Source organism: Neophocaena asiaeorientalis, unplaced genomic scaffold (assembly GCF_003031525.2).
Source record: "Neophocaena asiaeorientalis asiaeorientalis breed wild unplaced genomic scaffold, Neophocaena_asiaeorientalis_V1.1 scaffold100, whole genome shotgun sequence".
Taxonomy (NCBI): domain Eukaryota; kingdom Metazoa; phylum Chordata; class Mammalia; order Artiodactyla; family Phocoenidae; genus Neophocaena; species Neophocaena asiaeorientalis.
Window position 1 is genome coordinate 6,106,207 of NW_020173955.1, and position 25,210 is coordinate 6,131,416.

Here is a 25,210-nt window from a genome sequence, read left to right on the forward strand (position 1 = left end):
TTAATATACATATCCAAAAGGGTTCTTGGGACAATCAAGGCTAGTATGAGCTTGTTCGGTCAGACCTGTGAACCTAAAAACAAGCTTTCCTCCTGCCTCCAGTTGGCGCCAATTCTGCCTCCCGCCAAGCGGCATCTATTCTGGCTGACCCTGAGCTCAGGTGTCCCGAGTAGCCTCAGACCTTCATTTCTGCCCGCGGATGCCTCGAAGTTTCTTCCCGCCAATGGCACGGGTTTCCGCCTCTCTACGCCCTAGGCGCAGGCAGGACTGCGCATGTGCGGGGCCCGGCGGCCGCTGGTGCGTCTCCGCGGACCGAGAGCCATGGCGGAGACGGAAGCGAGCTTGCTGCGCCAGTTCCCACTGCTTCTACCCCAGAACCAGGCGAAAACCGTGTATGAAGGATTCATTTCAGCTCAGGTACTCGCCCGGGTGTTGCTCTTTCGCTAGGAGAGCCTCCTTCTGGCGGCGCAGCCCCGGCCCTGAAGTCTGTGACCGGAGGGGTTAGGGGCTCGAGTTTGTGGGGATTGAGAGGGGCGGCCAGTAAGGACTCTTAGGAGACTAGAAGTTTGAGAACCGTGGGCCGTTGCTGGAAACCCGCTCCTGGCTGTCGCCTCCACGCCTGGGCCGGGGTCGCTGCCCGGAACAGGACGCTGGGAGGCCCGCGTACGCGCCCGGGCGGGGAGAGGACGGGCCACGCCCCCTCGTCCCCGCCACTCGCAGAGTTTTGCCTCGCTCCTAACTGTGTCTGTCCCACGTTTGAACTTTTGTTTTAATTGGTCAGTTTTTTGCTTGTCTTTATTCTAACATGCCCCACCCCCACGAAGGTTGGAGGCCATTCAGAGGGGAGTCTGCGCTCCCGCATTATATTCGTGTTTCTTGCAGAAAGAACGTTTTGGAGGAAAACCTGATTTTGGCTCTCTGCCAAGTCCTGGTTACCGGGTCTCATCAGTTCGCGATGTTTTGTAGGAAATCTTGACAACCGAATTAATCAACTTTGCTGATTCCAAGTGGCCTCTCTTGTGGAGTTTATTACCCATAGTAAACACGTGTAGAGCTTTGAAGTTTACAAAGCGATTTCCAAGTACAATATCTCACTTAATCCTCAGGCCTCGGAGGCAGGAAATTTTTTAAAAAAGTCTTTATTCTCGTTTTATAGTTGAGTAAATCAAGGCATGGGAAAGTGGAGAGATTGTTACTTGTCCATGATCGCAACGGACTCCCTTAAACTCAGGCTATCTGATTCCACTCCTGGGTTTTTCCTTCTCTACACTGCATCAAGCTACCTTAGGTGAGAATTTTGAGTATAGACTTTGCTTCCTGGCCATTACATTCAACATTGTGCCCTCTCCCTGAACAGCGCACTTACTTTTTGAGAATAGGGGCCATATTCTAGGAATTAACATGTGTTTTGAAGTTTCCTCAAGACACATAGTAATCTCTCAAAAATATTGAGTGAATTATTAAATTCACATGTTAAATGAAAATTTTACCTACCCCTAAGAATATTAAGTGTAGAACTAATCCTCATACACTGATTAAGGAAAGGTTAAAGACCATAGACTTGGACTTCATTTGTTTTCGGATTCATTGTGACTCTCGCAGAAAGTAGACGTTAAACGTCATTGTTACTTCTGGAATAAAGTTAATTCACGTTTTCCTTCCCCAATTGGAAGTATTGATCTTGAATTACCTCGTTGGAAAGTTTCACAGCATTTAGAAAAATTGAAGAGATGATACTAAGTTCCATTTTTATCAGAACCATGTTGTACCTAATTTTAGGCATTTTAAGGAAAGTATTTTGTATTTTATGTCTGTATCTGGTAAAGCCTCTTAGAAAATATGTGTAGCCATCAAAATTCAGATTAGATGAAATTATTTTATCCTGGCTATAGCTACAATTCTCATTTGTACTTGCTTTAAGCAGCTTGTTGAAATCCTAACCTAAAGATTTTATTTAACATTGTTTTGTTTTGGTGGAGCTGGTTTTGTCTAAAAATGTGTCTTGTATATAATTTCAAATTTATAGAAAAATAACAAGGATGTAGGAAGAATTTGAGTATACTCTTTAAGGGGGTTCACCATTTTACATTTGCCCCTTTTGATTTATTATTCTGAGTATGTGTATGTGGGTGGATGTGTACACACATTATTTCCTTGAACAGTTTCAGATTAAGTTGCAGACACAGTGTTCCTTTATTCCTGAATACTTAAGTGTATATTTCATGAGAACAAGGACATACCCATACATAACCACAATTGTCAAAATCAGGAAATTGAATCATCATATAATACCATTACCTAATCTGGAGTCCAAATTCACATTTTGTTAATGTTGCAATTATACATTTTTTATACCTCTTCCCAGCCCCCTAACCATCTGATGTAAAATCTCACATTACATTTAGTTGTCGTGTCTCTTTAATCTGGAATAGTTCCTTAGTCTTTCTTCGTTTTTCATGAACTTGACATTTTTTGAGTACATGTTGGTCATTAGGTAGAATGTCCCTCAATTTAGATTTGTCTGATGTTTCTTCATCATTAAATTCAGGTTATGCAATTTTGACAGATATGCCACAGAAAGAATATTTTATCCTTTTTAGGGAGCGAGATGTCAGCAGGTGTCATTATTGATGATGTTATCTCTGATCACCTGTTTAAGGTAGCATCTGCCAGATTTTCCTATTGTAATTATTAAGTACTTATAGGAAGCTACTGTGAGGCATCAAACCCCCTCCTCCCCCACCCTGTTGTAGCAGCCATTGACTCTTGTTTGAATCAGTTAATTGAGGTTTGCCAATGATGATTTTCTAACTCTGTCATTTCTTCTATATTTGTTAATTGGCATTCTGTGATAAAGAGTGGCTTTCTCTTTACCATTTATATCAGGCTCATGGATTTTAAAAATAATTTATCTAATGGATTATAATCCTTACTTCCCTATTTGATGTTTAAATTGTCCCAGATTTGGCCAGTGAGAGCACATTTTTATTGATATGTTTTTAACGATTTGCATTTTCCTATCAGCACTGTTTTAAATGTGTCTTGTAAATACTGACATGTAGTGTTTTATCATCATTTTTTAGAACTTAATTTTAATTTGTAGTTCCCCTGCACCTGGGAGTTATTTAATAGAAGATTAAAATTTTTGCTCATGGAAGGTCTTGTTTCATTTTAATTTTGTCATTTCTAGTTTTATTGCATCATGATTAGACAGTGATGTTTATAAAACTTCAACTCTTTGTAACTTAATTGATCCTTTAATTTTAAATTTTATTTATTTGTTAGTGATCTGTGTGAATAAGTGTTTTCTCTATTATCGGGTTCTTTCTTTTCTCTTGAGTGAGCTTTGGTAGTCTGTTTTCTTCAAGGACTTTTCATTTCATCTGAGTTTTTGAATTTATTGGTTTTAAAGTTGTTTTTAATATTCTCTTATTATCCTTTTAATGGCTCTAGGATCTGTAATGATTACCTTTTGCTGTATTCCACACCTTAGTGGCTTAAAACAACAAACATTCATTATCTCACCTTTTTTATGGATCAGGAATTTGGATGTGACTTAGCTGGATAATCCTGGATAAGTGTTTCTCCTGAACTTGCAGTGAAGCTGTTGGCCAGGATGTCTCTTATCTAAAGACTTGACTAGAGCTGGAAAATTTGCTGCCAAGATTACTCATTCACATAGCTATTGACTTCAGGCCTCAGGTTTTTACTTCTGCTAGAGTCCTCAGTTCCTCATCACATGGACCTCCATAGTGTTGTTTGACTGTCATTACAGTATGGCAGCTAGCTTTCCCTGACTAAGTGATAAAACAGAGATCAAGCAGAAAGCTGCACAGTGCTTTTTCTCCCCCAGCCTCTAAAGTTACACATTTACTTCTGTTTTATGCCGTTTATTAGAGGCAAGTCTCAAATCCAGTCCATATTCAAAAGGAGATGAGGCACCAACACTTAAAGGTAGAAGTATCAAAGAAATTATGAATATATTTTATAGATATCTCCTATGCCCATTCCTGATATTGGTATTTTGTGTCTTTTTTTTCCCTGATGCATCTGGATAGAGACCTATAAGTTTATTGATCTCTTCAGAGAACCTACTTTGATTTCATTGATTTTTCTCTATTTTCTGTTTCTGTTTCATTGATTCCTGATCTTAAATTTCCTAATTTGTTTGAGTGGAAGATTAGGTCATTGATAATGAGACCTTTTTCTTTTATAATGTAGATGTTCAGTGCTATATGTTTTCTTTCAAACATTGCTTTAGCTGTATCACACAAATTTTGGTATATTTTCTTTTTTTTTTTTACAGTTCAAAATACTTATTAATATTTTCTTTGACCTATAGGTTACTTAGAAGAACAATGTATCTCTTAATATTTGAGGATTTTCCAGATATCTTTTTGATATTGATTTATAATTTAGTCCCAGTATAATTCGTATGATTTGAATTCTTTTAAATTTATTGGAACTTATTTTATGGCCTAGAGTATGGTCTATTTTGGTAAATGTTCTGTGCATACTTGAAAAGAATGTATATTATGCTGCTCTTGGGTAGAGTGTTCTATAAATGTCAGGTCAAATTGGTTCATAACACAATTCAAGTTTTCTATATACTTACTGATTTTCTGTCTATTTGTTCAGTTAATGAAAGCGGGTGTTGAAATTTCCACCTACATTAGTCCCCCTTTATCTGCAGGGGATATATTATTCCAAGGCCCCAGTAGATGCCTGAAACTGTGGATAGTACCAAATCCTATATGTACTATGTTTTTTCCTATATATTCATACCTATGATAAAGTTCAATTTATAAATTAGGCACAGTAAAGGAATATCTAAATTGCCAGTGTCACTACTCTTGCGTTTTGGGGTCATTATTAACTAAAAGAAGAGTTACTTGAATACAGGCACTCAGATAGTAGGACAGTGGATCTTATAACCGAGACAGCTATTAAGTGACTAACAGGCCGATACCCTGGACAGAGTGATTCACATCCTGGGTGGGATGGAGTGTAGCAGCGTGAGATTCCATCATACTACTCAGAATGATGCCCAATTTACGACTTAAAAATTGTTTGTTTCTGGAATTTTTCATCTAATATTTTCAGTTGACCACAAATGACTGAAACTGCAGAAAGTGAGACTGTAGATAAGGGGGGGCTATTTTATAATTTTTTTTTTCAATTTCTACTTTCATTTCTGTCAGTTCTTCCTTCATATATTTTGAAGTTCTTTAGGTACATAAACTTTTAGGATTGTAAGCACTCTTGCTGAACTGACTCCTTTATGATTCTGAAATGATCCTTTTTATCCTTGGTAATAATCTTTGGAATCTTGGCATTTATATTTTTTGATACTAATGTAGTGACTCCAGCTTTTTTTTTTTTGATTAATGTGGCATGGTTTATCTTATTCCATTCTTTATTTTATGCTTATTTGTGTCTTCATATTTAAAGTGGATTTCTTCTGGGCCTTGCTTTTTTATCCAATCTGATAATCATTGCTTTTTACTTGGGGGTTGTTTAATTAACCCTTTACATTTAATGTGAATGTTGATATGGTTGGGCTTAAATCTAGTATCTAGCTGTTTGTTTTGTATGTGTTCTATTATTTATTTTTTATATTTTCCCTGTTTTCTGCATTTTACATTAATTGAGTTTTATAATTTTGTTTTATCTCCTGTCAGCTTATTACCTGCTTTTTTTTTTTTTTCTTAAGTAGTTGCTATATTTTGTCTCTCTTTTCTGGTGTTTGCTCTAGGGTTTACAATATGCATCTTTAATTTACCATAATCTACTTTCAAGTATACCTCTTCCCTTATGGTGTAAGAATCTTACAGTAGTTTACTTGTATTTCTAATCTCCTGGTTTTGTGCTGTTGTTGCCATATATTTTATTTCTGTTTATCTTATAACCTTCCCAATACAGTATTAATTCTCTTTTAAGCAGCTGATTAGCTTTTTTTTTTAATTAATAGACTTTTATTTTTTAAGAACAGTGTAGAGTTACAGAAGAATTGAACAGATGGTAAGGAGAGTTCCCATGTACCATCTCCTTCCCCACACAAACGCAGTTTGTCCTATTATTAACATATTAGTATGGTACATTGTTACAATGAATGAACCAATACTGGTACCTTATTATTAACTCAGGTCTGTACTTTATTCATATTTCCTTTGCTTTTACCTAATAACTTTTTTTCTGTTCTGGATTCCCATCCAAGATACCATGTTATTATGTCTCTTTAGGCTTCTCTTAGCTGTCATGGTTTCCTTGTTTTTGCTGACTCTGACTTCTTTATGATTATGAAATGACCTGCTTCATTGAGGAATACTAGTCAAGTATATTGTAGGATACTACTCTACTAGAATTTGTCTGATGTATTTCTCATGAATAGGCTGGGGTTATGTGTTTTTGAGAGGAACATCACAGAGTTTAAGTACCATTTCATCACATCATATTAAGGGTACACATTGTCAATATGATTTATGACTGTTGATATTAACCTTGATCACTTGGCTGAAGTTGGGTTTGTCAGGTTTCTCTACTGGGAAGTTACTCTTTTTTCCCCCTTTCCGTACTGTACTCTTTGGAAGGAAGTCACTATGCGCAGCCCTCACTAAGGAGCGGGGAATTATGCTCCCCCTCTTTCAGGTGGGGTACCTATGTACAGTTGACCCTTGAACAATGCAAGGGTTGGGGTGCCAACCCTCATGTGCTCGAAAATCGACATATCACTTTACAGTCCGCTCTCTGTATCCATGGTTCTGCATCTGTGGATTCAGCCAACTGCAGATTGTATAGTACTACAGTATGTATTATTGTAAAAAAAAAAAAAAAATCCATGTATAAGTGAAACTGCACAGTTCAAACCCATGTTGCTCAAGGGTCAACCTAATTTATCTGGAGTTCTGTATGGTAGATTCATTTCTCCATTAATTCAATCATATCAGTATGGACGTATGGATATTTTACATTTTGAGTTATATTCCAATACTACTTTATTTGTTGCTCAAGTTGTTCGAGCTTTGGCACAGTCAGTTATCCTTTAAAGAGATTTTTAAAAATAAGAAAAAAGGTCTTTTATATTTACCTGTATATTTACTGTTTCTGATACTCTTGTATATCCAGATTTTTCACCTTGTTTCATTTACTTTCTTCCTGAAGTTCTTCCTTTAACATTTCTTGTAGTGCATGTCTGCTAGTGATGAATTCTTTCAGTTGTTTTCTGTCTCAAAAAATTGTTGATTTGGCCTTTTGAAAGATACTTTCACTGGGTATAAAGTTCTAGGTTGACTGTTTTTATTTTAGTGCTTTAGCAATGTTGCTTCGCTGTCTTACATTATTATGTATGAGAAATCTCTACTCCTTTTTATCTTTGTTTCAGGAGTTGTGGCACATGGGCTCAGTAATTGTGGCTCGCGGGCTCTAGAACGCAGGCTCAGTAGTTGTGACGCACGGGCTTAGTTGCTCCGCGGCATGTGGCATCTTCCCAGACTAGGATCGAACCCGTGTCCCCTGCAGTGGCAGGTGGATTCTTAACCACTGTGCCACCAGGGAAGTCCCAGTAGCTTAGTATTGATGGAGACATTATCTTTGTGTCTGTGAACAATTGCAATAGTTTATTAAATTCCTCATTCAAGAATACCCTCTTTTGTCTGCAAAGTGCAGTTTACTTTATGGATGAGTTTTTTGGGTAGTGTTGAAGGAGGAGTTGAGTGTTTTTATTTTGTTACAGAAGATCCTAAGTCTACCATAGTTGGTACTTTTCCCTCCTAACACCCAGTTTCCAAAGGATATCTCTTTTACCATCTTCTTCTACATTTCTTATCCAAGATGAGATCCTTGACTTTTGTGTTGATAATAAGTCCCCTCCCTGTAATTAGTGCTCTGATTTACCAGAAGTGTTTATTATTATTATTTGCATATAGTCCAGTCCCCTCTTCTGTCTTCCATGCATTTTTTTTTTTTTTTCTGAATCCCCTAGCTCTCTAAAAGGACTTGATGTGGGGGCCCCAGGGTGGAAACCACTGGAGCCCCAGGGTGGAAGACACTGGAAAGTGGTTTAAATTTTTCTTCTTAGAGGTAATTTTGAAGTTTATGGTATTCTCTTTCTTCTGATTCTGCCGAAGACATGGGATTTTTGTGGTTCTGTTTGTTCTTAATTTTGATGTATATAGTTTTTTGGAATGATACGTGGAGAGATTCAGATTTAGGCAACTGTCAGTACTTTTGTTCCCTGTAAGTCTGGAAAATCTGCTTCATGAGAGCAATTAACATTTTTTCTATGGTTTAACTAAAAAAAGATAATTTGGGACATTTTCTTGAATCAGAAAAGTATTATGGCATGTGACATGGCATTTGCCCTTTTAAAATGGTTGGATTTTGCAAATAAGGGACTTTGGAATTTTATTCTTTCACATAACAGGTCAGTAGAGTAGTTTTACTATTTTTCATGTAAATTTTGAATTCCAGATTGTTCTTACACCTATGTGTGGGATGTCTGTAAAGTTAGGTTAAAGTTACTACATAATACCTTTTAGCGCTTTAATGAAATAGTGAATTATTGTTACTTGACCTTTTGAAAAGGTCAGTAGTACATTTTGTTTCATTTTTTTAAAGGACATTTGAATGTAATGAAAGTCAGAACTGCAATATTACCATGAAAGTAAAGGTTATGGGGTACATTTAATTGTGTTCCTCTATTTTTGAAACTGCTTTGAGGGAGACTGCTAAAATTCTCGTGGTAATTGTTTTTCAAGAATTTTATTACTCTTTTTCATTTTATACTGTTGGAGTAAAAGATTATATTTCTGTTTGTCTTTTTCTGCTTACCTTTGCTCAGACTTCATGTGTCTTATCCTATTTAAGGTACAAAGTTTAAGCTGCTTACCCATTCACTTTCTCAAGAAAGTAAAACTGAATATATTTCTCAGAGAACTGTCGTCCTTTCCTTGGAAAGATTCTTGAGTAAAATTTGGTCTTTTCAAATGTATAGTTAATGAATATTTAAATTAAAATAACTTAATATTTTAGGGGTTTTATTAAAGTTCTGCGAGTGTGGGAGAATTAAACATACTCTGATTTATGAAAATATTTCTGTCTATGTATTTAGATTATTTAAATATATTTTCTCTTTATTGAACTCTGGAAAATTACAAATATGAAGCCTATAATTATTATATATTACTTTACATTATGATTTTTTCTTCTGTATTCAAAGCAATTTGAAGGAATTTCCTTTTTCTTTATTTCCTAAGAAATAACGTTTAAATTTCTTCTTTATGTCTACATTAACAGTTTCTTAGTATTTCTTATTTATGTGAGTAAATTTTTCTTTAAAAACAAAATCCTATCTTAGTGTTTTGATTACCCAACAATCACAAAGTTTCTGACAGACATTTTTGAGTTATTTTCCCTCAAATGCACTATTCTGTTGCTTATATTTTAGCAAGTATTTGGATAAAGTTGATACCTTTTAGAAAATAAAGGAAAATATTGCCTTTTTTATGTGATTCTGTTTGACTTCTCTTTAAGTGAAAGATGAAATGAATCTTCTTTTTTGAATGAACCTTCTTAATGTTTCCCACAGGGAAGAGATTTCCATCTTAAAATATTGCTGCCCAAAGATTTACAACTGAGGAATGCAAGGTGATGTGGTGTTTTGTTATATACTGTACATGCATCTTGGTGGGATGAGCAGTTGTTAATCTGGTATAAGCTGATTCTAGTCATCAGAGTTCTGCCTAAAATGCTTATTAATCAGTTAACCAGAAGCATTTCTGATTTTTCCAAATCAGTGTGCTTTGTAAATGATTTTCCCTGGTGTTGAAGTGTTTTTCAATGGTAACACATTCTCTGATTTATTTATTTTTTAGTTAAAGCAGTGAACAACAAGTGAGAATATTTGGAGAATACAAAAGAATTAGAAAACTTTGTTTCCAGCTTTTGACTGATGTTAATTATGTGTATGTTCAGTCGTGGGAAGACCCCCAGTTCGGTCCTGATAGAAATTAGGTGTCAACATGGGCTGTTGGTATGGACAGCCCTTCAAGGAATGTCAAGAGACAAGATTAGAAATTTAGGATTTAGGTAGCACCTAAAATCTCTTTTCTGCTCCAGAATATCTGAGGGTAGGAAGGGAGGAAGAATCCAGAGACAGTTACAGTAGAACTGACAGGATTTTGTGACTGGTTAGAACTGGCAGGTAAGACAGAAAGAGGAGTGGAGGATTCTTTTCAAGTTCCTAACTTGGATCACTAAGCTAGAGAAGAGATCACAGATGGGAGAAGTAGAAGAGGAGTTGTTTTAAGACATATCAGATGTTAAATATCAAGAGGAGATTTTTAGTAGGTAGTAGTGGTTTGGTGTGGAACTTGAGCATGAAACTTGGAATGGAGACGTATGTAGAAGTCACAGTAGGCATAGGATTTGGGGCCATGAATATGGATAGACTTTCTAGTGCCTGCATGGATAGAGTGAGAAGAGAAAGCCAGTGACAGAATCTTGAGGGTAGAGCAGTGTTTAAAGGACTGGTAAATAAAGAGGACCTTGGAAGAAGACAAAGGATTGACCAGAGTAGTAACAGGAAAACTTCAACAGTTGTCTCTGAAGCCAAAGAAAGAGAGGCTTAGAAGGGGAATGGTTAACAGTGCTGACTGTTGCAAAGGGATCAGGTTAGATTGCATAGGTTTCATGTAGTGGTTGAAGCCAGCTTTTATTGGGGTTTTGGGAGTGGGTAAGTGGGTAGAAAGGAAATGTAAACAGTATAAACTACTTTGAAGAACAGGAGTGGCCAGAGAAGGGTGTGTAGTCAAGGAGGAGTTATAATTATGTGGTTTTTTAAAAAAATAAGATTTGCTTGAACAAGTTAATATTATAGAGAGGAGAAAAAAAAACAACTAGCAGAAAATAAGGATACCACAGTAAAGGGATAATTAGTGAATTGATGCGATTGAATTGGTGGGAAGGGGTGGAAAGCACATTTGATGAAGGGGTTTCCCATGGGCTGTTGAATGAACTACTCTGCCTCTATGATAGGAGATAACAGTGGAAATGAGGGTTAGCAGACCAAGAATGGAGGGTCATGATGGTGTGAAAAGATCATGGTTGGGAAAACTCTGAGGGGCTTTCTACTTCTAGGTAAGTAAAAGCAATTCCTAGAAGAGTTACTTACCTAGTAACATTGAGAGTACAGCTGAGGTGAGCCAGTAGATAGATGAACATTAACTTATCACTACTTACACAATTAAAAGTATGTCCTTAATCTGGAATTGAAAGAAGAATAGATTGCTACACATGCTTTCGCAAATACAAGTTCTGTTTATTATGATCAAAACTGTTGTTTTTATTTAACCTCTCTTGGAGAAGAATCCAATTCAAGAAAACTTTGCTTTGGATATGTTAAAATTTTTTTTAAAAAGTACTGTTTTGTTTGCATGTTGTTTGCTGATTGCAGATATTTATATTTTGAATAAAATTAGTACCGACAGTTGGAAGACATGATTTTCAACAGTACCCGTGATAAAAATTTTATTAACTTGTCAGCATTATCTTTGTCATTCTTTTCTACGTATGTACATGTTTGAGTTAGCATACAAATAAGTTTTTCCTTTTAATTCTGAACAATGAATAAACCATGTTGTTCCATTAAAATTTTAGATTACTATGTAGTTGGCAGCTGAAAGCAATTCTTAATGGATATCATCATGTAGTGCAACAGGTAAGTCCTTTAAAAGGTTTGTTTTAAGCGAGGGTAAGAAGTTACTCAATGTACTCTATTTTAAAGACCTATTTTGCAGAGTGTTACAACTGGTTTAGTAGTTGCTGAATTCTGTAGGTTTCACCTCTATCTAGCAAATATTTTAAGGATCCATATTTTATATAAAACGTTTCCTGTCTCAGAATCCTCAGCACATCTCCGGCCAGCATTTGTGTCGAAACTTTATTTCCATCCTTGAGACTTTAGGGTCTTCAAATGCATACACCCTATCCACCTGAATAGTGGTGGTACCAAAAAATCCCAGGACCCATTTGGGAGTTGAAGGATATCTGTGGCAAAATGCAGTTGTAGTTCAAGATTAGCAACAGAAAAGGTGAAGTGGAAATCACTTAGGATCATGCATGCATATGTAATGAGAGTAGATGTAAAGGCGGCATAGGTGAGATATAGGCAGGATTTATTTAGTTATTCTTTATTTTTAAAAAATTTTATAATTGTAAGTTTGTACTTTTGACATCCTTCACCCACCATCCATCTCTCCATCCCAGTTCAGTTATTCTTAATGTTTAGGTTCCTCTACCTGAAAATTCCTTCAAAGATTTTTGTTTGTTTCTCTAATCAATTACTGAAGGAACTGAAAATAATGAAATGCCTCTTGTAGGAAAATAAATGGAAGTAGAACTGCCTTTCTTTTAATGCTTTATTCAGTTGTGTGTTTTTCCTGATTTCCTATACTTTCTCTCTTAAAGCAGGTTATTATCTATGAAACTGACAATGACAGTTACTCTCCCTTAAAGCGGTACTGAACCACAAAGAAATATAGGAAATAAACTATTTGATTTGTAGAATGTAGGCTGTCGCTGCTGGCAGTATAATTACAGCAGATTTTTAAGGGGATGTTTAAATTATTTCCCTCTGTTTTCTCTTCACCACCCCTTCCCCATCCACTGAGACTATATTGTATACTAAAGTTTAAGAAATGAATCTAATGAAATATCTAAATAGCTTGAAGAAAAACTGTTAATGAAGACTAATAATAATAATAAATTCTATGACAGTTTTTCTCCACCAATTCGCCAAGAGAATTCCTAGAAAAAGTTCCAATTACTGATCTCCTACCTGCCCTCCAGTTGGTCATGTACAACCCACTATTAGTTTCAGTCTTTGTTTTATTCCAAAGTCCAGTTGAATGTTACTATTCTTTCCTTGTATCATTTTTAACTTTAGTAAATATGGGTTGGGGGGGTCAGCAATTTTTTTCTGTGAAGAACTGGATAGTACATTTTTCAGGTTTTGTGGACCCTTAAGATCTCCGGCATAACTACTCTACTGTGCCCTTGTAGCACCAAAAGCAGCCTCGACAAGAGGTGAATGAATAGGTGTGGTTGCATTTCATTATGACTCTGTTTACAAAAACAGCTATTGGGCTGGATTTAGCCTCTGAGCTGTAGTTTGCACACTTTGGTATAATTTATTATTCCTCTCTAGTAACCTACAGGGGAAATATTGTATAGAAGAAGGGAAAGTCGAAGACTTGTTCCACAAACATGTGCCCACACAAAGCTGTGTTAAGATGTGAATCATATGTCTCATGTATTGTTGAAATATCTTCGATTATTATTTTTCTCATGTAAAGACAGAAATTTACATATCCACTTCAGAACTGTGTGGTGGTAGTGCAGTGCATCAGAAAAAGTAACAAAAATAACATTTTGATTTCAAGCAGAGAAATGATGTAGAGATTTGTCTAAGAAAGCAATTTTAAATGAGAATTTTTTTTGCTTTCTTTAATTCTGTAATAATTTTCTTTTAAGAATCAGATTTCTAGGAAATGGAGCCATGACACTTTAATTCATTATATTTCAGAAGTTATTTCCTTTTTGCCATTTTATTGTAACTGTTCTACCTTATTGAAAGATTGACTCTTTTTGAATTAATACGGGTTAGTTGTGAAAGGACAAAATTAACAATTATAGGTAGTCTTTATTAAGGTAAAGGAAAAAATTAAAATAGGCAGTTTTATTGATTAGTTGTTAATTTATTGCTCTGACTAGATTCTTTTAATTGTATAGATTTCCTGATTTTTATATTTTATGCTCCTCTTAACAGTCCATTCATACTTTTTTTTTTGGTAAGTAGTGCTGTGGTTTGCTAGATTGCTAAACTTGACAGTAGTCAGTGCTGAAGAAATAGAGGAATGTGTGAGATTTTAAGTGGCATTCTTACATAATTCAGTATATCTCACCAAAATAGATTTGAGGGCTTTAATTACTCTTTCAGAATGAAATTGGTAGGAATAATAGGGTTGATGACCAATACTTTAATTCTTATACTTTTAAGATGTAGATAGCTAATACTTTTTTTCCCCATATTCACATGGACTTGGATTTTATTTCCATTTCAGCACGTGGAATATTCATTGTACACATGAAATTAATTGGAAATGTTGTTTTGATCTAGAGAATGCAGCACTCTCCTGATCTAATGAGCTTTTTAGTGGAGTTGAAGATGGTTTTGGTAAGAATTTGTTTCCTAACACTGTCACCATATGCTGTAAATCTTGAATGTTTTTGTAATTCCTTTAAAAACCAAATGATTAGAACTTAAAACTTCTCAACTCCCAGTCATTAATGTCTTATTTTACTCTGTGCATAAATACAGATGGTACTTTTCTGAAAGTAAAGGAGTAGGAGTAGAACTATGTGTAAGAACCAATTTGATTGTATCCTAAACTGGGCACACTTGACACTAGTCTTGCACAGGTGGTGAAGAAATAAAATGTACTTCTGGTCTGTTAGAGAATGTCACATCTACAGAGAGATTAAAAAGTCACACATAAAGATATAATGCAATGTGTAAATAATTTTGTATACAACTACAGATTTCTGAAAAATTTGTTAGGCTTCATTCCATATATACAGTTACATATGATAATTGATTATTCAGTTAACTGTACATAAAATACTTGATTAACAGAAGAGGGAAGACTACAGGAAATACCCACGGGCCCATGACCTAACTTCAAAGTTTTGCCAATCATATTTCTTCCCCTGCTCTTTTAGGAGAAAGGGACTGGAGCACTTTAAAAGAAACCCTGGATGTTGTATCCATTTCTCCATAATATGTCAGATTATACGTCTAACACTTAAAGAGTTTTTTTGTCTGTTTTAAAATATGCTGTTATAATGCCAATAAAGTTAGTGCTAATTGTTTATAGCTGCTCTGTTTGTATCAGTAGGCAAACACAGTCCACACATTATATTTAGTTGATATGTCTCTTAAGTTTCTTAATTACTTCCTATAGCAGCGTCTCCTCTTCCCCTCACCATTTTTCTTTTCTTCTTCTCGTGCCATCTACTCATTGAAAAGCCAGATTATGTGTCCTATAAAATTTCCTGCATTCTGGATTTGGTTTGTTAGATATTCATGGCGTCTTTTAACATATTCTTCTACCTTTTTTGTAATCTGGCAGTTAGATCTAAGGGTCTCCACAGAATTGGGTTCATTTGCTCTGGTAAGAATACTTTGTGCTCTGTACTTCTCACCCTGCATCAGGAGGTACATGGTGTCTGATAGTTCCTCGTTTAGAGGAGTTAAGATTGATCAATAGGTTTAGATCCATCTAATATAAAGTTTCCCATCAGCCTATCACCTACTGATTTTAGCTTCCAATGACAGTCATTGACTACATCCACTCTTTCATTAGGGATTGCAAAAGGTGATTTTTAAAAATCCATCATCTATATTTATTAGCTGAAAATCTTTTACAGAGAAGAATTTCCCTTCATCAGTTATTTGGTTAATTTGTGGCATAGCTTATACTGGAGAGATAGGATAAATGCTTGTTTCTTTTTCCTTTTTTTAAAAAGTCAATTTTTAGAATAATCAGTTGGTGCCTAGCAACTCGAAACTAATGCTTTTTTAAAATATTATGAACCTGTGAGTTTTTTAATATTTTATTAACTTTAGTCCATTGCAGTCATTATTCAGTGCTTAAACTGTACCATTTTTGGTCAGTGTAAGCCCCTTCATGTTGGCTCCTGAGTTCTTTTAACACAACCCAAGCTTTGCTTTATGACACCATTTGCCCCAGTTTCATTGTCATCCTATTTTTCCGAAGAGCTGTGGTTTTTTTTGTAGGAAATGGTATTTGAATGCCACAGTCTCAAAACTGGAGTGTTCATTGGTATTAATTCTAGGCCTTTTCAGTGGACAAAGCCTGAAAAAAATGCTTTTTAGAAAGAAAACAATCATGAGTTCATTTCAAAATTTTCATTTCAAATTTGGCATAGGGATTTTACTTCTTTGACTTTATGCTTATATCTCTTTTTAATCTGAAAATTTTCATTTCGAATATTAACATAGTCATTTTATTATGTTTTTACTTGTATGTTTTACTTATGCTTTTCCCATATCTATAAAATATTTCTTTATATTTGTTTTACAAAATTACAATACCGATATATAGCTACTGACAACTGAAAGCAGTTTGATATTTCTTTGTGGTTCTTTTTTGAGGCCTTCTTATTGTTAGGAGCAGCTGCCACATATTCAGAGCTTATTTACTTGCTAGATTCGTCTTGAGTCCTTTTTTTAATCCTCATAACAACCCGCTGAGGTGGCGCTTTGGTGAAAAGTTTGGGATCAAAATAAAGAGTATAAAAAAAAATCAGATTCTAAAGTTTAAATTTTGACTAATAAATTTGTAAACCCTAATTAATAAGGATTATCAACATTCATTATCAATTTCGTCAAAGGCCACAACAGGATAACCTTAAAAAATGTAAGGTGAAGAAGTGAAGCGTATTTTGGTTTACATCTCCTTGACATTGAACAAGTTTGAAAAGTTCCTCCTTTTGTCTTTTTATCATAATTTTGATAACCTGTACAAATAGGACAAAGGCAGTGATCCCCAACCTTTTTGGCACCAGGGAGTGGTCTTGTGGAGGACAATTTTTCCATGAAGCTGGGGGGTGGGGGGGTGGGGGAGATGGGGGGATGGTTCAGGCGGTAATGCGAGCCATGGGGAGCCGAAGATGAAGCCTTGCTCACTTCCCCCGCCGCTCACCTCCTGCTGTGCATCACCTCCTGCTGTGTGGCCCTGTTCCTAACAGGCCTCAGACCAGTCAGCGGCCTGGGGGTTGGGGATCCCTGGAGTAAGGGAACCAGAGTAAAAACTGTATATACTGTGGCTCATTACTACTGAAGCTAACTTTAAGCTCTATCGGTCATTTAATTTTGAAGAAATACTCATTAGTTTAAAATAATTGGAGATTGATCTCCAATTCACAATACTCTATTTAGTACATTTGTTATTGCATTTCTGAGTAAAATGAGATCCTGTACTTCAGCTTTCTGAAGAAATCGTGGACAGAGTTGGTGATACTATTGCACATTTATGGCACTGTACCTAAAAATGTAAGAATTTGTAGTTTATTGGGTTGTATTGTTAGTAATAGGGTTCATTTAATATAATCATTTAATATAATTTAATTCATTTAATATAATAATATAATAAACTTTCTCAATACTGGTGAAAGTATTGAGAATGTTGCCCAAATGAAATCAGTAGGTGTTGATCTTATTTCAGGAAATTTTGTTAAATCTCTCATGGAGTTTCCTAGTAATAATTAGGCGTATAGTAGGAGCTTGTACATATCTGATAAATGAACAGTTGTTTTTTTGCGGTACGTGGACCTCCCACTGTTGTGGCCTCTCCCGTTGTGGAGCACAGGCTCTGGACGCACAGGCTCAGCGGCCATGGCTCACGGGCCCAGCCGCTCTGCAGCATGTGGGATCTTCCGGGACCGGGGCACGAACCCGCGTCCCCTGCATCGGCAGGCAGACTCTAAACCACTGCGCCACCAGGGAAGCTCTGAACAGTTGTTTTAAAAGAACTCAACAGGGTAAATTATTTTATTCCTTTTTTATGGCTGAGTCACTGAGTGCCTAAGGCCTCAAAACTTGGAAATGTTTAAAATTAGGAATTAAAACCTGTTTGTAAAGCCTGTGTTCTTTCTACTATGTACCTTTGCTTCCTTGTCCACAAAGAACACTTTGCTTCTCTGCCTTTGCCCTTTTCTCTGTTACAGTTCTCAAATAGGAATAACTTGTCTGACCCAAGGTAGAAGGCAGAGTTTACAAATGTCATATACCTAGATTAAAGTACATTTTTATTATTATCCAAGTTTATTTTAAACTTCAGTATACGTGAATAGTAGTAATTAATATTTTTGAATTAAAAAAATTTGCAAATAAATACTGTATAGCTATTACATCTATAAGTCCAGGAACAGTATTGACATTAGTAGTAATATTAGTAACAGGATAATCTTAATAGTACAAATTTATTTCTGTGGACCACCAGGCTATCTATATACAGCATTAGGTATTTAGTTTATAAAAAAGCAGTGTACTTTTTGTCTTGTGGGAGCTTCCCTTCTAATTCACATTGATGTTCTGGGCTTTACAAACCTGCTTTCACAGTTTGGTTTGTTTGCTTGTTTTTATCCTAAAGCAGATTTAGAACTCTATTAAAGTAGTTTCAGTAAACAGTCCTGATTTTGAAACGCTATTTTGTAAAAATCTATTCTTTCTAGTGTTACCTCAATTTAATTGTCTCCTATCCTTGTTTAAAAAAAAAAAAGGATAAGGACTACTAAGTATATACTTAAACAAATAAAAATTTAAACTTATTATTAGGGTTGCCAGAAGTATTTATAATTTTTATACTTCTTCCCATCTGGTTTTGTTATTTATTATATCTGGTTTTTAATTTCTTTATTGGTTTTTATTAATTTCTGGTTTTATTATTTCTTTTTATAATAACCTTTTGATAATCCAGACCATGTGAACATCTGTATAGATACATTTATTTTTACTTTCCAAATAAGGTATTTGTCTAGGTTAGCACCTTTGAAATAACTGGTAATTTTCAGCCTCAGCAACTCTAGTGATATTTGTATTGCTTGTAAAAATGTAAATTTTAGTTTTGTGTGGGGGAACATAAACCATCTTAAAGATATCATGGGCGGGCTTAGCAGGGAAAGGAGCTGTGATCTAGCCAGATAGATGACAAAACACTTAGCTGGTCTGGGAGTAATACAGCATGTAAGTCAGTGAAAGAAATTAACAGGTATATATTTATTGTGATAATGAAGGGTTTTTGTAAGAATGTGATTCACAGAGGTGTGCAAATGTATCAGTCTAGGCAATATACAGAGTTCAGGCTTTTCTTTAAAGGTACATGTTTCTTTATATCAACAGGAGTAGAAAAATAGTGAAGGCTTGAGAATGAGGAGGTTTTGTGTGTGTGTGTGTGTGTGAATTTTTTTCATCTGTGATAGACATAATAGTCTAGGAGAACATGAGAGTCTTAAGTTTGTATGGTGTAATAATTGACAGTTTTACATGACCTTCAGTACAGTCCTTTACCCTTTTCATGTCTTTTTTTATGAGAAGGGGAATCATTCAGCTGGATTTTCCATAAAAATAATGGATACTTTAGTTAGGCGCAAAGATTACAGAATTGTGTTTCGTAATCAGGTACTAATAATTCATTGTGTAGCATTCCGAAGCTGATTCAAGTTTTTTCTTTTAAACAGGAAGTTGCTTTAAAGAATAAAAAAGAGCTGTATGTACTACCTCCTCCTCCCCAGTTCTACTCAAGCCTTATTGAAGAGATAGGAACTCTTGGTTGGGATAAGTATGTCCATTTTAAAATGTTTTAGAAATGCCTTTCTCTTATGCATTTCAATTTAAGATATGTGCAGTTTTAGCAATTTATTTTGCACTGTTTTTAGTCAAAAGTGTCATGTAGTTAGAGTATCTGATGCTTATTGTGGCTGTGAATTAAAGGTATATCATCATAAAAAAATTGACCTACAAGGTAGCATTCTAAATATAATTTGGAAAAAAATAACATTTTTATGTACACAGTAAATTAAGATGTTACCATATTTTCACTGAACATATAACATTATTTTTTTTCTTTTAGTTTTAGTGAGATATAATTGACAAAATTTTTACATACTTAAAGTGTGATGATTTGATATACCTATACATTGTGAAAGGATTGCCACAATTGTATTAATTAACATTCATCACCTCACATATTTGCCTTTTTTTTCTGACAGTTTTTCTGTTGCTATTATATGGAGGGGAGAATTTTAGGAACTTCTGACTGCCATTTTCACTGACATCACCCAATATATTTAGTTTTATGTCTATTATCTTGCTGTATGTTTTCTATATTTGTCTCATGTTTTTGTGTTTTTTTCTTCATCTGCCTTTATTTGAATTAATCACAATTTTTATTATATTTTTCTTTCTATTAACTTGTTAGATTTTTTTTTATTATTTTAGAGGTTACCTCAGAGATTACAACATACACATAGCAAAATATACATTGTTATCTTTACCAATTTTCTTATATTGCGAAGATCTAAAACTCTTGAATGCATCTTCTCCCCTTTGTTGTGTTGTTGTTATAATGCATTTTAATTCTATATTTAAATTTGACAAACATTGTTGTTTTTAAAGTCAGTATTTTTATACACACACAATTATTTCTCCCAGTGTTCTTCATTCCTTCCTTACTGCATTTCTATCCTGTCTAGAGTAATTTTCCTCCTGACTAAAGAATTCCCTTTAATGTTTGTTTATTGAGATAAAATTGACACAGAACATTATATTAGTTTCAGATGTACAACATACTGATTCAATATATGTATGTATTATGAAATAATCACCACAAGAAGTCTAGTTAACATGCATAAGTACACAGTTACATATTTTTTTCTTGTGATGAGAATGTTGAAGATTTATTCTCTTAGCAGCTATCACATATACAATCCAGCTGACCCTTGAGCGTCACGGGGTCTTATATGCAGATTTTTTTCCAATAAATGTACTACAGTACTATCCGATCTGCTGTTGGTTTAATGTGTGGATGTGGAACTGCAGATATGGAGGGTCAACTGTGAAGTTATAGGTGGATTTTCGACTGTGTTGGGGGTTGGTGCACCTAACTGCCATGTTGTTCACGTCAGCTGTTCGATATTATTAGCTGTAGTCACCATGCTGTACATTACACTCCCACTAATTATTTTCTAACCGGAAGTTTGTGCCTGTTGACCTCTTTCACTCATTTCACCCACTCTCCACAGTCATCTCTGGCAACCCCCAATCTTTTCTCTGTATTTATGAATTCAGTTTTTTGTTTGTTTGTTTTGCGGTATGCGGGCCTCTCACTGTTACGGCCTCTCCCGTTGCGGAGCACAGGCTCCAGACGCGCAGGCTCAGAGGCCGTGGCTCACGGGCCCAGCCGCTCCGCGGCATGTGGGATCCTCCTGGACTGGGGCACGAACCCGTGTCCCCTGCATTGGCAGGCGGACTCTCAACCACTGCGCCACCAGGGGAGCCCTATGAATTCAGTTTTTTAGGGTGTGTTTTTAGATGCCACATTATAAGTGAGATCATACAGTATTTGTCTTTTTCTGTCTGACTTATTTCACTTAGCATAATGCCCATACTTGGGTTGTTTCCATGTTTTGGCTATTGTAAATAATGCTGTAGTGAACACAGGTGTGCAGATATCTCTTTGACATTGTGATTTTGTTTCCTTCGGACATATACCCACAAGTGGAATTGCTGGATCATATTGAAGTTCTGTTTTTAATTTAGAGTGCATACACATTTATAATTGCTGTATCTTCCTTGTGGATTTTCCCTCATCATTAAATGTTTCTTTTTGTATCTAGCAATATTTCTTACCTTAATGTCTACTTTGTTAGATATTAGTATAACTCTACTAGATTTTAATGCTCTGTTGAAATTCTCCATCTTTTTCTGTTTTTTTTTTTTTTATGGTTGTTTTAAAATTTTTCTACCTACTCCCATAATCTAGATCCCCTTGAGTCTCTTTTTCTTTTTTTCTTGTGGTTTTCTGTCATATAGTCCTGGATCTTGGCATTCCTAGTGCTTTTATTAATTTTTATTAATAGGCTTAATTTTTTTAGAGTGGTTTTAGGGTCATTGCAAAATTAGAAGGGTACAGAGATTGCCCATGTACTTTCTGCCCCCAAATACACGCATAGACTCCACCATTATCAGCATCCCCCATCGGAGTGGTACATTTGTTACAATAGATGAGCCTACATTGACACATTGTTATCACCATTGTTATCACCCCAAAACCATAGTTTATATTAGGATTTACTCTTAGTGATGTACATTTTATGGTTTTGGACAAATGTATAAAGACGTGTATCTGTCATTATAATATTGTACAAAGTAGTTTCATTGCCCTAAAAATGCTTTATGCTCTACCTATTCATCCCTCCCTCTCCCCTGACCCTTGGCAACCACTGTTCGTTTTACTGTCTGCATAGTTTTGTCTTTTCCAGAATATCATATGGCTGGAATCATACATTATGAAGCCTTTTCAGATTGGCTTATTTCACTTAGTAATACGTATTTAAATTTCCCCTCAGTCTTTTCATGGCTCATTAGCTCATTTGTTTTTAGCACTGAGTAATAGTTCATTGTCTGGGTGAACCACAGTTTATTCACCTACTGAAGGACATCTTGGTTGCTTCCAAATTTTGGCAGTTATGAATAAAGCTGCTGTAAACATCTATGTGCAGGATTTTCATGTGGACGTTATTTTTCAACTTTGTTGGGTGAGTACCAAGGCCTAGACTTTTTTTAACAGCAGAGAGTAAGGGTTTTTCTTTATTTTCACAATTGAATCAATACAAAACTGAATACTGTATAACAAAAAAAAAAATGTAAAACCTTAAATCTCTGTGTCTCTTCTCAATAACATGATTGCTTTTTCTTTGGGGGGAAAAAAACCAAAACAACAAAAAATACAAAACGGCAAAAGGGAAATGAGGAAACTGGCTTAATTGTAGGCATTCTAGTTAATGCACGTTTTTTCACTGTCTTGGCTGTTCTTCTGTACTTGCCCTTGGCCATTCAGGCTGCAGTGCTATGCCTAATAATATTTGTTGTGTTGGAAATAGTGTATTAAAAAGTTTGGAAGCTCCAGATGATATTTTCTTCTACAAAGGGTTTACTTTTTTCTTTGCTAGGAAAATAAAGTGGGGGCACGTTGCCATAGAGACTGAAATGGTTCAGGGTGGGTTGTCATTTTTGCAGGGTTCTTACTGCTCCTCTCCCTCTCCCAGGCTATAACCCTCCAGAGCTTTCAAGCAAGAGCCAAGTGTGCTCATTTGGATTTCTCCCTTGGTAGATCCTAAACTCTAATCTTTGTCTTCATTAGGCTAGTTTACCTTTAGCCCATTAGAGTCTGGGTTTCATTTTGGGCAGTGCTTCATATACCTCTTGTTTACTTTGCTTTGACCGGTAACCCTCCAAGGGTTCCCACTGAGAGCTTAGGGATGTTCACTGGGACTTTTTCCCACTGGTGGGTTCTAAATTCTAATAAATTTCTCCTCAGTATTATGAGATTTCTAAATATTATCCTTTGTTTTTCATTGGCTTACTGCTTGGCTTTTTATCCTCTTATCCCTTGCAGTTTATTAAAAGTTTTGATGGAAAATTGCCAGAATATACGGCCGCAGTCTCTGACCCTACCTTTTCACCAGATTCTGGCCCTTTAAGTCTGTTATTTTTATTTCTCTATCCTCAAGAGATTGCCAGAAATGCTGTTAGGGTTTTTGTTTTGTTTTTTTGTTGTTGGGTTTTTTGGTTTGATTTTTTTGTTTTTTGTTTGCCACTTACTAGTAGCTCTCTGCCTGCGCCATTTACCCAGATCCTCCTTTTCTTGCCCTATGCCCAGAATTGCTAAATACCCTGAAGGAAAAATGGCTGAAGTGTTGGCTTACGTCTCCTCTGTTCCCCCTTCTTCAGGACCTTGGTCCTTCAAGTCCTGGTTGCTTTAGCAATTTTTTGACATCTTCAAACTTTTTTTTTTTCTTTTCCCTTTCATCAGGCTACTTTAGTTGTTCTCAGTGGAAGTTTTGGTCTTCAGTAAGGCACTCCATTTTAGCCAGAAATGGATGTTACATATAATTTTAAATGTACTATTATGGTGATATTGAGGACCGGTTAATGCGTATTCATGAAATTACATTTTATTTGATAAGGTATCATTCCTGAATAGGATTTGGGATGGATGAAACCTTTTTTAGAAAATTTAGCAAAACAATGGAGGGGAGAGACAGAAGACAAGTAATGAGTTGAGATGTACTCTTAACAATTCTGCTGAAGTTATGAAGATTCTTGAGGCGTTGATGTTATGGACCTGATCATTCTTTGGATTTAAAGTGATAGAAAAGAGAAAAATTATTTTGACTTATTTTCTGATGCTTAAATGTTAAGATCTCAGTGTTTAGAGGATAGTTAGGAATGGAGGAAGGGTTTGGAAAGGGAAGAAGAAATGTTCTTCTAGTTTTATTTCTGTTATTTTGATATAGTCAGTTTGAGGCAGTTTTCTACGCAGATGTGACATTATTGGGAGAACTCCAGTAATGAAAATCAGTTGAAGCATTGAGTATGCAAATATCAGATTTTTGAATTGTTCATTTTTTCCCACGTATTATTTATTGAATGCCTATAATGTAAGGCAGTGAAGGTACACAAGCAAGACTTAAGATTCCTCATGGAACTTATATCTAGTGGAAGAGTCAGAATTTAAGTAGATGGATCCCAGTAGTACTTAATTCTAACTCAGATAGGTACTATGGTATATACTTATAGGATTTTTGAGAGCTGTTAGCAACAAAGTTATAAGAGAAATAGTGCAAGTATATAAAATATTTTATGGAATAAATGTTTTCATAGATAAATAGGAAGTACTGACATTGCTTTGCTTTATATACATTGTTCTGATAGTGGAGAAGAGGAACAGGTCTCTAACTTAGATAATAGATGAAAGCCAAAGGTAAGGATATGAATGCCTCTACCATAGCATTCATCATAATATAAATGTTTGTCTCCTCCTTAGATTATTATATATAGGAACTTCCATTTTTAAGTTCCTGCTAGCTACTTTATAGAGTTCTTGTTTAATTCTCAGAATAAGTTTCAAGATACATATTTTCATCCCCAGCTTTGTATATGAGGTGAGTGTACATTGCCAAGGCTGGCTGCATAACAGTGCTCAGGCTTTGGCGTGAATGATGGCTCCCTGGAGTTGTGCTGTGGGGATAGCTCTGGTATGGAGCCTTTAGTAAAGTTCCCTCAAGTACTTGGACATAGTTTTTATTAGTTTTCAGCCTCAAAGTGTGACTATCGCACCACGGATAAAATTGGCCATGTGCGAAATGATAGTTTTGAAATCTGTTGCTTAGATTTATGAAAGCTCATAGTTTAACTATAGTGACTAGGATGCATGATTGAATTAGAATATACCTGCTGTTACCTAATCATTAGTTTCATAGTCTTTACAAATAAACAGTGTGTTAGCAGAAGAGAAGTTGTCTGCATGGATTGATTGTGAGAAGCCAAATAGTATGATTTTGTCCG

General features: G+C 35.5%; 1 protein-coding gene across 5 annotated transcripts in view; it reads left to right on the forward strand.

Annotated features, from left to right (window-relative positions):
- Window positions 1-274: 274 nt before the first annotated feature.
- The window catches only part of FANCL (FA complementation group L), a 77,599-nt gene continuing 52,663 nt past the window's right edge, over window positions 275-25,210 (forward strand). The window contains exons 1-6 of one of the 5 annotated variants that reach the window (XM_024752995.1): window positions 293-417; window positions 1,157-1,288; window positions 9,587-9,645; window positions 11,656-11,716; window positions 14,177-14,233; window positions 19,321-19,421. In XM_024752995.1, coding sequence (XP_024608763.1) covers window positions 14,180-14,233; window positions 19,321-19,421 — 155 coding nt within the window. In that variant the 5' untranslated portion in view covers window positions 293-417; window positions 1,157-1,288; window positions 9,587-9,645; window positions 11,656-11,716; window positions 14,177-14,179. Of the gene's footprint in view, window positions 418-1,156; window positions 1,289-9,586; window positions 9,646-11,655; window positions 11,717-14,120; window positions 14,234-19,320; window positions 19,422-25,210 lie in introns of those variants that run through there. The other 4 variants (XM_024752993.1, XM_024752996.1, XM_024752994.1 and 1 more) reach the window with 4 other exon arrangements.